The sequence below is a fragment of the Ranitomeya imitator genome, chromosome 1 (genome assembly GCF_032444005.1).
Source record: "Ranitomeya imitator isolate aRanImi1 chromosome 1, aRanImi1.pri, whole genome shotgun sequence".
Classification (NCBI taxonomy): domain Eukaryota; kingdom Metazoa; phylum Chordata; class Amphibia; order Anura; family Dendrobatidae; genus Ranitomeya; species Ranitomeya imitator.
Genome location: NC_091282.1, coordinates 361,738,612 through 361,750,868, shown reverse-complemented (window position 1 = coordinate 361,750,868; position 12,257 = coordinate 361,738,612). Strand labels below are relative to the sequence as shown.

Below are 12,257 nucleotides of genomic sequence, written 5' to 3'. Positions count from 1 at the left end.
TCGGACGCCATGTCGCGTTTGGAGCGCCCCTTATGTGCCTAAACAGTGGAAACCCCCAATTCTAACTGAAACCCGAACCCTAGCCCCAACCCTAACCCTAGCCCCAACCCTAGCCCTAACCCCAGTTATAACCCTAACCCCAGCCCTAACCCTAACCCTAATGGGAAAATGGAAATAAATACATTTTTTTTAAATTTTATTATTTTTCCCTAAGTAAGGGGGTGATGAAAAGGGTTTTGATTTACTTTTATAGCGTTTTTTTAGCGGATATTTATGATTGGCAGCCGTCACACACTAAAAGACGCTTTTTATTGCAAAAAATAGTTTTTGCCTCTCCACATTTTGAGAGCTATAATTTTTCCATATTTTGGTCCACAGAGTCTTGTTTTTTGCGGGACGAGTTGACGTTTTTATTGGTAACATTTTCGGGCATGTGACATTTTTTGATCACTTTTTATTCCGATTTTTGTGAGGCAGAATGACCAAAAACCAGCTTTTCATGAATTTCTTTTGGGGGAAGCGTTTATACCGTTCCACGTTTGGTAAAATTGATAAAGCAGTTTTATTCTTCGGGTCTGTACGATTACAGCAATACCTCATTTATATTTTTTTATGTTTTGGCGCTTTTATATGCTAAAAACTATTTTATAGAAAAAAAAATTATTTTTGCATCGCTTTATTCTGAGGACTATAACTTTTCTATTTTTTAGCTGATGATGCTGTATCATGGCTCGTTTTTTGTGGTACAAGATGATGTTTTCAGCGGTACCATGGTTATTTATATCTGTCTTTTTGATCACGTGTTATTCATCTTTTTGTTCGGCGGTATGATAGTAAAGCATAGTTTTTTGCGTCTTTTTTTTTTTTACCGCGTTCACTGAAAGGGTTAACTAGCGGGACAGTTTTATAGGTGGGGTCGTTACGGACGTGGTGATACTAAATATGTGCACTTTTATTGTTTTTTTATTATTTAGATAAAGAAATGTATTTATGGGAACAATATATATATATATATAGTTTTTTTTTTCTTTATGTAGGAATTTTTTTTAATTTTTTTTACACATGTGAATATTTTTTTTTTTACTTTATAACATTGCCCCAGGGGGGGAATCATGTTATAGGCTCAGATCGCTGATCTGACACTTTGCAGAGCACTGTGCTTGCTCTGAGCAGGCGCTGGTAAGCCACCTCCCTGCAGGACCCGGATGTAGCCTCGTGGCCATTTTGGATCCGGGGCCTGCAGGGAGGAGATGTTCAGTACAAGGTGAGCACATCGCCTTGTACCGAGGGTCTCAGGGAAGCCTGCAGGGAGCCCCCTCCCTGCGCAATGCTTCCCTGTACCGCCAGAAAGCTGCGATCGTGTACCGCCAGAATGCTGTGATCGGCCGTGCTCCCCCCGTGATAGTACGTCATATGTGATTAATGGATTAAAGTAATGATGGCCACTCGTTTTTCTTTACTTAGCTGCTTTTTTCTTGTCATAATACAAATTCTAACAGTCTATTCAGTAGGACTATCAGCTGTGTATCCACCAAACATCTGCACAACACAACACCATTTGTAAGGCAAGAAATCCCACTTATTAAACCTGACAGGGCACACCTGTGAAGTGAAAACCATTCCCGGTGACTACCTTTCGAAGCTCATAAAGAGTGTGCAAAGCAGTCATCAAAGGAAAAGGTGGCTACTTTGAAGAACCTAGCCTATAAGACATATTTTCAGTTGTTTCACATTTTTTTGATAAGTATATAATTCCACATGTGTTAATTCATAGTTTTGATGCCTTCAGTGTGAATGTACAATTTTCATAGTCATGAAAATACAGAAAAATCTTTAAATGAGAAGGTGTGTCCAAACTTTTGGTCTGTGCTGTATATTAAATGGGAGTATATTTTGGGCTACAGAACAGGAGAAGAACTTCGTTATGCTGGTTACAAATAAGCTGATATAAGCAGTACTCAATGTCAAGCATCAGCCGCAAAAGCAAACAAGATTTTAGGATGTATAAAAGGAGGGAGAAAATCCTGCAATTCAAACGTATTGTTACCCTTTTATAAATCACATATAAGGCCACATCTAGAATATGGGATCCAGTTTTGGGTTCCACATTTTAAAAAGGATATTCGTATGTTAGAGTTAGTTCAAAGGTGGGAAACTAGATTATTTCAAGGGATTGAAGGCATCTTATATGATTAAAGGTTGTAAAAGTTGGGCTTGTTTAGCTTAGAACAAAGATTTTTCAGAGGAGATCTCATTTACATGTAGAATTATATGTGTGATCAGTTCAAAGGACTGGTGCATGACTTATTCCTTCCAAGGACTATACTTAGGACTAGGGGGCACTTATTATGGGTGGAAGAAAGTAGATTCCGGCAGCTAAATAGGAAAGGGTTCTTTACAGTTAGAGCAGTCAGACTGTGGAATGCCCTACCACAGGAGGTAGTAATGGCAGACACTATGACAGTTTAAAAAAAAAAAAAGGGCTGGATGATTTCCTCAGTACACATAACATTGTGGGGTAAAGATAATTTCGTGACAAAAATATAAAATTAGTGGAGAAAGGTTGAACTTGATGGACCTAGGTCTTTTTTCAACCTATGTAGATATGTAACTATGTGTGCTTACACCCTGCCAAATGGAGCCAGGGAATATGTCTGTGTTGCGCCAATGTTTCAGGCACGCAGGTGAGCTTCATAATCTGTCTATAAACTTGTTTTAAAATGGACACAACTCCTGAAAAAGCCCAGTGTGCTGTGAAACGCACATTGAGGTGATGTGCCCCCCCATTCTGTCTGTTTATTCATACCTACAACAATATGCTGCAATGTATTAAAGGCACGTAATTATGTATTAATTATTATAATTAATAAATAATAATAATAGTTGTTTTAATACTAACTATTTTAGATTTCTGTTTATTGTGCTCCTATAGTTTCTTCCAGTAGTTTATCTTGTGTTGTATCTACATATTTTCTTTGGGATACTTATGATGTTGACTTGTGGCAGATGTAATTCTCGGTATTCTGTGGCAGTAGTGAAAGGCCGGTGTGTGGATTGCTTCTGTAGTCGAGGATTTTTTGGTTTGAGATCACCAAATTTAGTCCTTCCCCTGTGTATTTCATTTTATGCCTCGTATCGTCATGTAAAATATCTATTCCTTTTTATCTTTGTGTAGAATTCGCCCTACCGCTCAGTTTTCTTTTTGGTTGGTCAGTGAATCGTAATAATGGATTATTAAGGCAGCAATGGGAAAGTGGTAGGATTTAAATGCTTCAAGTGACCAACTTGTAAGGTTTAATTTGAAGAGTAGTGTAGTAAGCATATGTGTTGAAATGCATGGTGGCTTGGTGGTTACCACTGTAGCCTCGCAGCGCTGGGATCCTGGGCTCAAATCGCACAATAGATCAAATCTATAAGGAGTTTGTATGTTATTCCCATGTTTGCAAGGGTTTCCTCCAGGTACTCTGGTTATTTTCCAAAGTCATACTGATAGGGAAATTAGATTGTGAGCTTCAAGGGGGAACAATGCTGATAATGTACGGAAAGCCCTGTGGAAGTTAATTGCACCATATGAGCGAGTAAAATAAAAAAACAAAATAAATGATAAAAGTTCCTGCAGAAATTAGACTTTTCAGAAGCCTCTCTCATAAAGCAACTTTCTACATATTTATTTATATATACACCATGTTCCAAATTATAATGCAAATTATATTTTTCTCGGATTTTCCTAAATGGTCAGTGCAAATGACAGTCAGTCTAATAAAAGTCATCACCCGTTAGAGTATACATCGAATTTTATTGAAGAAACCTCCCAATTATAACAGTATACTCTCCAAAATAAATAAAAACTCAAAATGCACTGTTCCAAATTATTAGGCAAAGTAGAATTTCTAAACATTTGATATGTTTTAAAGAACTGAAAATGCTCATTTGTGGAATTTGCAGCATTAGGAGGTCACATTCACTGAACAAAAAAGCTATTTAACTCCAAAACCTCCTAACAGGCCAAGTTACACGTTAACATAGAAACCCTTGTTTGATATCACCTTCGCAATTCTTGCATCCATTGAACTTGTGAGTTTTTGGAGAGTTTCTGCTTGTATTTCTTTGCATGAAGTCAGAATCGCCTCCCAGAGCTGCTGTTTTGATGTGAACTGCCTCCCACCCTCAAAGATCTTTTGCTTGATGATACTCCAAAGGTTCTCTATAAGGTTGAAGTCAGTGGAAGATGGTGGCCACAGCATGCGTTTATCTCTTTTTATGCCCATAGCAGCCAATGACTCAGAGGTATTCTTTGCAGCATGAGATGGTGCATTGTCATGCATGAAGATGATTTTGCTCCTGAAGGCACGTTTCTGCTTTTTAGACCAAGGAAGAAAATTGTCAGTCAGAAACTCTATATACTTTGCAGAGGTCATTTTCACACCTTCAGGAACCTTAAAGGGCCATACCAGCTGTTTCCCCATGATTCCGGCCGAAAACATGACTCCTCCACCTCCTTGCTGACGTCGCAGCCTTGTTGGGACATGCTGGCCGTCCGCCAACCATCCACTACTCCATCCATCTGGACCATCCAGGGTTGCTCAACACTCATCAGTAAACAAGACTGTTTGAAAATTAGTCTTCATGTATGTCTGGGCCCACTGCAACCGTTTCTGCTTGTGAACATGTGGCATCCCAGGAGTTCGGGTACCACAGTAGTACTGCCTTCCTCTCGGGGAGGGTAGTGCTATGACTGGAAACAAGAGGGATCTCTTTGGCAGGTTACCTCACACACACAACACCTTTTGAATCCAGGCCAGGAGGGGGAGCTCAAAACCCGGTTTCAAGGCAGCTTACGTTGATAAAGATCCTGGTCTGGAGGAGGAGCAAGTTTAGTGTGGAGCAGATAGTGAAGGGAAAGGAGCACAGAGGAGAGAATAGGGCTGCGAGTGGGCCTCTGAGGAGCCAGAGCACAGAGAGCGGGTACCGGGAGCCCAAGGCTGTGGGGAGCTGCAAACCCCATAGCAGAACCGGAGGGCATAGGACTATACATATACTGCCCGCATTAAGCCTGTGGTACAGCAGCATTCTGGAGCCTGGAGTAACCGTGCAGAGGCCCCAGAAAGAATGGCTAAAGTTGCCTATTATACAGGCACTGTCCCAGAAAAAGGACCAGGACCTTGTTAGGACACTTCAGGCAGCAAAGAACTATAGCGAGCACAAACTGGAAGGCTCCCAACCTGACTTGCCAAGGGGACTTGCCAAGGGGATTTTACTTGTTTCCGGGCTGCCTGGACTTCTTATGTACATGTTGCTGGTACCCTAGACTGAGGCCTGTTACAACTTCAGTAAACCAGGTAAAGACTGCAGCGCTGTGTCCTTTACTCATTTACCAGCATACACCATCATTGCATACACTGGGAGCCCTAGGGACTCTGCTACACCTGTGAGAAGCGTCGCCGCCATATCATCACCCCAGAGGACCCCTTTAAGAGGCGTCGGTCCCCGCTGACCGAACAACACAGGTGGCGTCATGACAAACTTTATTCACAATTCCCCTTAAAAGACCTTCCCCTTTTTCAGTGAGTCCCAGGGCCACGGATCGGGATGCAGCCACCGTGACATCCCCTTTAAGAGTGACCGGACCTGGTAACGAGTACCCCGCTGCCCTGGTGGGCGACTCAAACCCTGTTAGGGGTGGTCGAATAGTAGGTTTATGAACCAAAGCAAGCCTTTGAAGGATCCTACACCTTGAGGTTCGAGGGACTCCAGAGGCACCAGCAGCTTCAAATATCTGTTTGCTGGTTTGTAACGGCTTTTTAGCAGCTACTCTCTTAATCCGATGAACTTGCCCGGCAGAAACCTTCCTCATTATGCCTTTATCAGCACGAACACGTCTGTGCACAGATTCAGCCACAAATCTCTTAACAGTACAATGATCACACTTAAGTTTTCGGGAAATATCTAATGTTTTCATCCCTTGACCAAGGCATTGCACTATTTGATACTTTTTGACAGCAGAGAGATGCTTTTTCTTCCCCATGTTAGTTGAAAACTGTGGCCTGCTTAATAATGTGGAACATCATTTTTGAGTAGTTTTCCTTAATTAGAATCACCTGGAAAACTAATTATCACATGTATTTAAGATTGATTTCAGTGATCCATTGACCCCTGAGACACAATACCATCCATGAGTTTATTTGAAAAACAAAACAATTAAATCTTTATGACAATTAAATCAAATTTGCATAATAATTTGGAACACGGTGTATGTGATATGATTTATGTGTCTGAAATTAATGTTAACCCTTTCCCGACATCCACTGTATTTATACTGCTCTGCGACAGCTGCGTTCCCGCAAAGAGAAGTATATGTACGGCTGCCCGATCATGCGGCCTCACGCTGAGCTCTGTGTCGATCATGTGCGGGTGTTAGCTCTGTGTGAGAGCTGACACCTTCCAGCAACACCCACGATCAGTGCTAGCACTAATCATGGGCATTTAACCCATCTGATGCTGCTGTCAGTAGTGACAGCGGCATAGATGAGCATCTTCCATCAGGACAACGCAATTCGATCCCGTTGTCCTGATGGTCTCCATGGAGTCCTCTGGCCCCAAGATGGCCACGGGATCCTTGGGGGTCCTGCAGGGAAGGTGGCTTGTGAGCGCCTGCTCGACATGCCTCCTTCTGTGCCTGTCAGATGCTGATGTGATACTTTGCAGTGCAGAGTATAAGATCAGCGATCTGATAATAAACAGTGATGTTCCAGGATGGGACAATGTGAAAAAGCAAATTTTTTTTTTTTAAATTAAAAATATTTAAAAAAAAATACCCAAATAAAGTAAAAAAGAAGCAAATATTTTTCCAATAAATACATTTATTTATGTAAAGCAAAACAAAACAATAAAAGTACACATATTTGGTATCGCTGCGTCCATAACGACCAGCTCTATAAAACGTTCCCACTATTTAACCCCTTCAGTGAACACCTTTAAAAAATAAATAAAGAAACGAGGCAAAAAACAATGCATTATCATCATGCCGCTGAACAAAAAGTGCAATAAAACGTAATCAAAAAGACAGATGTAAATAAAAATGGTACCGCTGAAAACGCCATCTTGTCCCACAAAAACAAGCCACCATGCAGCTCCATGAACAGAAAAATAAAAAAGTTATAGCTCTCAGAATAAATCGATGCAAGAACAATTCTTTTTTTCTATAAGATAGTCTTTACTGTGTAATATTGCCAAAACGTAAAAAACGATATAAATGTGGTATCGCTGTAATCGTACTGACCCGAAGAATAAAGCTGCCTTACCAATTTTACCACACATGGAACCATATAAAAAAGCAAAACAAAAAGCAATTCCTGAATTGCTGGCCTTTTGTTCATTCTGTCTCACAAAAATCGGAATAGAAGGCGATCAAAAAATGTCATGTGCCCAAAAATGGCATCAATAAAAATGTCACAACACATGCACAGAGAGCCTGTGTGTTGGACTCTACATGACTGTTACACTGCCGCGACACATGCAGCTAAACAGCTGATCAGCAGGAGCGATCCATGTATCCGGGTTTCCGCTGTAGCTTATTTGGTGAGTGCTATAGCTTGCCAAATAAGCAGGGACCTGAACATATTCACTTATCTCTAGTCACTACAACGGCAGTTTGCAATTTTCATTCAGCAACATCCAATGCTGCTTGTTTCTGGAAAACTCCCATGGAGTCAAAATCGTCACTACATCTGTAGATAAATTCCCAAAGGGGTATAATTTCCAAAATGGGGTCACTTGAGGGAGCAATTTTGCTTTTCCCAGCACTTAGGGGCTCTGTATCTGGAGTCCGCAAACTATTCTAGGAAAATCTGCGTTCCAGGAGGCAAATAGCGCTCCATCGCTCTCGAGTCTCTCCTTATGGCTAAGCAGTACTGTACAGCCACATATGGGGCATTTCTACATTCAGCAGAAATTGTGGATAAAATTTTGGTGCCATTTTTATCGTTTTCCCAGTGTGAAAATGTAAAATTTGGGGCTAGCATACAATTTTGGTGGTAAAAATGTAAATTATTCTTTCTTTGCTGCCCAATGGTATTACATTCTGTGACACACCTGTGGTGTCAATATAATCACTCCACCCCTAGATGAATTTATTGAGAGGTTTAGTTTGTAAAATGGGGTCCCTTATGGGGGATTCTGCTGTTCTGGCACCTCACGGGCTCTGCCAATGTGACATGGCACCCTCAAACCAGTGCAGCAAAATCTGCACTCTAATATGGCACTACTGTGCCTCAAAAGTAGTTTTTGACCACACAAGGGGTATCATTGAACTCAGGAGAAATTGCAAAACAATTTTTGGTATCCATTTTCTCCTGTTACCCTTGTGAAAATACAAAATTTGGAGCTAAAAAAGATTTTTTATTTTCACTGCTTATCATTATAAACTTCTGTGAAGCATCTGTGGGTTCAAGACGTTCAATTCACAACTATATAAGTTCCCTAAGAAGTTTAGTTTCCAAAATGGTGTCCCTTGTGGGGCGTTTCCACTGTTTACGCACATCAGGGGCTCTCCAAATGAGACATGGCATCCCCTAATTATTCCAGTAAATTTCCAGTAAATGGCGCTTCTTCCCTTACAAGCCTTGCCGTGCACACAAACAGTTGTTTTCCTCCACATATTGGCTATCTGAGCACTCAGGAGAAATTGCACAAATTTTATGGAGCAAGTTCTCCTAGGCTTTTACCCTTATAAAAATGCAAAATTTGGAGCTAAAAAATATTTATCTGGGAAAAATGTGATTTATTTTTTTTATTTGCACGGCTCTACGTTATAACGTTCTGTGAAGCATCTGAAGGTTCAAGGTGCTCAATACACATCTAGATACGTTCCCTAAGGGGTCTAGTTTCTAAAATGGTGTCATTTATTGGGAGTTTCTACTGTTTAGGCACATCAAGGGCTCTCCAAACGTGACATGTTGTCAGCTAATTATGCCTTCAGAATTTACATTCAACAAATTAAATGGTGCTCCTTCCCTTCCAAGCCCTGCCGTGCGACCAAACAGTAGGTTTCCCCCCATATATGGGGTATCGGCATGCTCAAGCTAAATTGCACAACAATTGCGTGGTTCATTTTCTTCTGTTACCCGTGCAAATGTAAAAAAAATTAGTTCTAAAGGAAAATTTTTGTGAAACAAAAGTAAATGTTTATTTATATTGTTTTGATAGAGGCGTACCCCTGTATTACACCAGGCTCAGATCCATTTACTGTGTACTGACTAAAAGCTGATCAATTCAGTAACAAATCTGCCACATGTGAACATAGCCTTAGAAAAAATGTATTTTGTCACTAATGCACCTGGGACCTAGGAGCTCCATTACTGATATTATTAGTTGTATAAACTCCATATATACTAAATATGTTTAGAAAAAGCATGAAACACTTAAAAAATGGAAAAGCTAATTTTCATATCTCATTTTGCACTAATCTACATAAAACAAATATTAAGAAAGTGAATATTACCGTACTTACCAAATCCTATTATCCTTGTCATCATCTTTAATTTTCAGTATAATGACGCTAAAAGAGTGGATAGAGTATAAACAGTAAGGAGAATGGGTGACTTCTTTTGTCAGTAAGAAATAGTTTCTGTGTTAGCTCTAAATAGGTTCAAATGGTTGAAACTAAGAGACAGGAAACAGAACTCATATGTGTGGTGGTGGTGTTAGATCTACGACACGTGAAGCATACTAAATCACTTAGTTGTTTGCTGTTTAGTTCAATAACTAAATGGATTATTAAACAATGTAATTGTTTGATGTATTTTATATCTGTAATTTACCTAATACAGTATGTGTAATTAATCAAGGGCGGACACAGACAGCAGAGGGCCCCTGTGCAACAACAGAATATGGGCCTTTTGCAGTCCAATAGGTTGTCGTAATGCACAATTCCACCTGCTTTGGATTGGGAAGTGGGCCACCTTACCTCTTAGGCCGGCTTCACACTCAGCGTATGAAAATACGGTCCGTATATTACGGCCGTAATACGCTGAAATGTCCCGAAAATAGTGGTCCGTAGCTCCTCCGTAGGCAGGGTGTGTCAGCGTTTTTTGCGCATGGCATCCTCCGTATGTAATCCGTATGGCATCCGTACTGCGTGGTTTTCTCGCAGGCTTGCAAAACCAACATACCGCTATAGAAGTGATCCATGTGTCCCAAAAAGAAAAAAAAAAAAAAAATATATATATATTAATATTTTTTCCAGCGCTATACAGCTTGAAAGCCGGTAATTCAATTACCGGCTTTTTCCTTCTCCTTCCTAAAACCCGACATGATTTGAGACATGGTTTACATACAGTAAACCATGTCTTCTCTCCATTTTTTTTGCAGATTCCACACTACTAATGTCAGTAGAGTGTATCTGCAAAATTTGGCCGTTCTAGCTCTTAAAATAAAGGGTTAAATGGCGGAAAAAATTGGCGTGGGCTCCCGCGCAATTTTCTCCGCCAGAGTAGTAAAGCCAGTGACTGAGGGCAGATATTAATAGCCTGGAGAGGGTCCATGGTTATTGGCCCCCCCCTGGCTAAAAATATCTGCCCCCAGCCACCCCAGAAAAGGCACATCTGGAAGATGCGCCTATTCTGGCACTTGGCCACTCTCTTCCCATTCCCGTGTAGCGGTGGGATATGGGGTAATGAAGGGTTAATGCCACCTTGCTATTGTAAGGTGACATTAAGCCTAATTAATAATGGAGAGGCGTCAATTATGACACCTATCCATTATTAATCCAATTGTAGTAAAGGGTTAAATAAAACACAAACACATTATTTAAAATTATTTTAATGAAATAAAAACAATGGTTGTTTGAGTATTTTATTCTACGCCCAATCCAGTCACTGAAGACCCTCGTTCTGTGAAAGAAATAACATAATAAACCAACAATATACTTACCCTCCGCAGATCTGTAACGTCCAACGATGTAAATCCTTCTGAAGGGGTTAAAACATTTTGCAGCAAGGAGCTTTGCTAATGCAATGCTACTCCTCGCTGCAAAACCCCGGGGAATGAGTCTAAATATAGATCAATGAGCTATATTTAGCTTCATTTGCGGTGAGGCGCCCTCTGCTGGCTGTTCATAGATCGTGGGAAATTACCTAAAAAGCCTGGGAGCTTTCTAGGTAATTTCCCACGATCTATGAACAGCCAGCAGAGGGCGCCTCACCGCAAATGAAGCTAAATATAGCTCATTGATCTATATTTAGACTCATTCCCCGGGGTTTTGCAGCGAGGAGTAGCATTGCATTAGCAAAGCTCCTTGCTGCAAAATGTTTTAACCCCTTCAGAAGGATTTACATCGTTGGACGTTACAGATCTGCGGAGGGTAAGTATATTGTTGGTTTATTATGTTATTTCTTTCACAGAACGAGGGTCTTCAGTGACTGGATTGGGCGTAGAATAAAATACTGCAACAACCATTGTTTTTATTTCATTAAAATAATTTTAAATAATGTGTTTGTGTTTTATTTAACCCTTTACTACAATTGGATTAATAATGGATAGGTGTCATAATTGACGCCTCTCCATTATTAATTAGGCTTAATGTCACCTTACAATAGCAAGGTGGCATTAACCCTTCATTACCCCATATCCCACCGCTACACGGGAATGGGAAGAGAGTGGCCAAGTGCCAGAATAGGCGCATCTTCCAGATGTGCCTTTTCTGGGGTGGCTGGGGGCAGATATTTTTAGCCAGGGGGGGGCCAATAACCATGGACCCTCTCCAGGCTATTAATATCTGCCCTCAGTCACTGGCTTTACTACTCTGGCGGAGAAAATTGCGCGGGAGCCCACGCCAATTTTTTCCGCCATTTAACCCTTTATTTTAAGAGCTAGAACGGCCAAATTTTGCAGATACACTCTACTGACATTAGTAGTGTGGAATCTGCAAAAAAAATGGAGAGAAGACATGGTTTACTGTATGTAAACCATGTCTCAAATCATGTCGGGTTTTAGGAAGGAGAAGGAAAAAGCCGGTAATTGAATTACCGGCTTTCAAGCTGTATAGCGCTGGAAAAAATATTAATATATATTAATATATATATACATATATGTGTCTCACTGACATATATATATATATACCTATTCTATGTGTACACATTTATTCTACCTATTCTACTGTAAGCTGTCAGTGTGATTTTACTGTACACCGCACTGAATTGCCGGCTTTTCTCTCTAACAGCGCTGCGTATTTCTCGCAAGTCACACTGCTTGTCCGTGTG

The 12,257-nt window shown here is 40.5% G+C and overlaps 1 protein-coding gene across 1 annotated transcript in view; it reads right to left on the bottom strand.

Annotated features, from left to right (window-relative positions):
- LOC138672809 (immunoglobulin superfamily member 1-like) overlaps positions 1–9,656 on the bottom strand; it is a 119,128-nt gene extending 109,472 nt beyond the window's left edge. Inside the window, exon 1 of the mRNA XM_069761205.1 lies at positions 9,509–9,656. Within this exon, the coding sequence (XP_069617306.1) occupies positions 9,509–9,533 (25 nt within the window). The 5' untranslated portion in view covers positions 9,534–9,656. The remainder of the gene's footprint in view (positions 1–9,508) is intronic.
- Between the last annotated feature and the right edge of the window lie 2,601 nt (positions 9,657–12,257).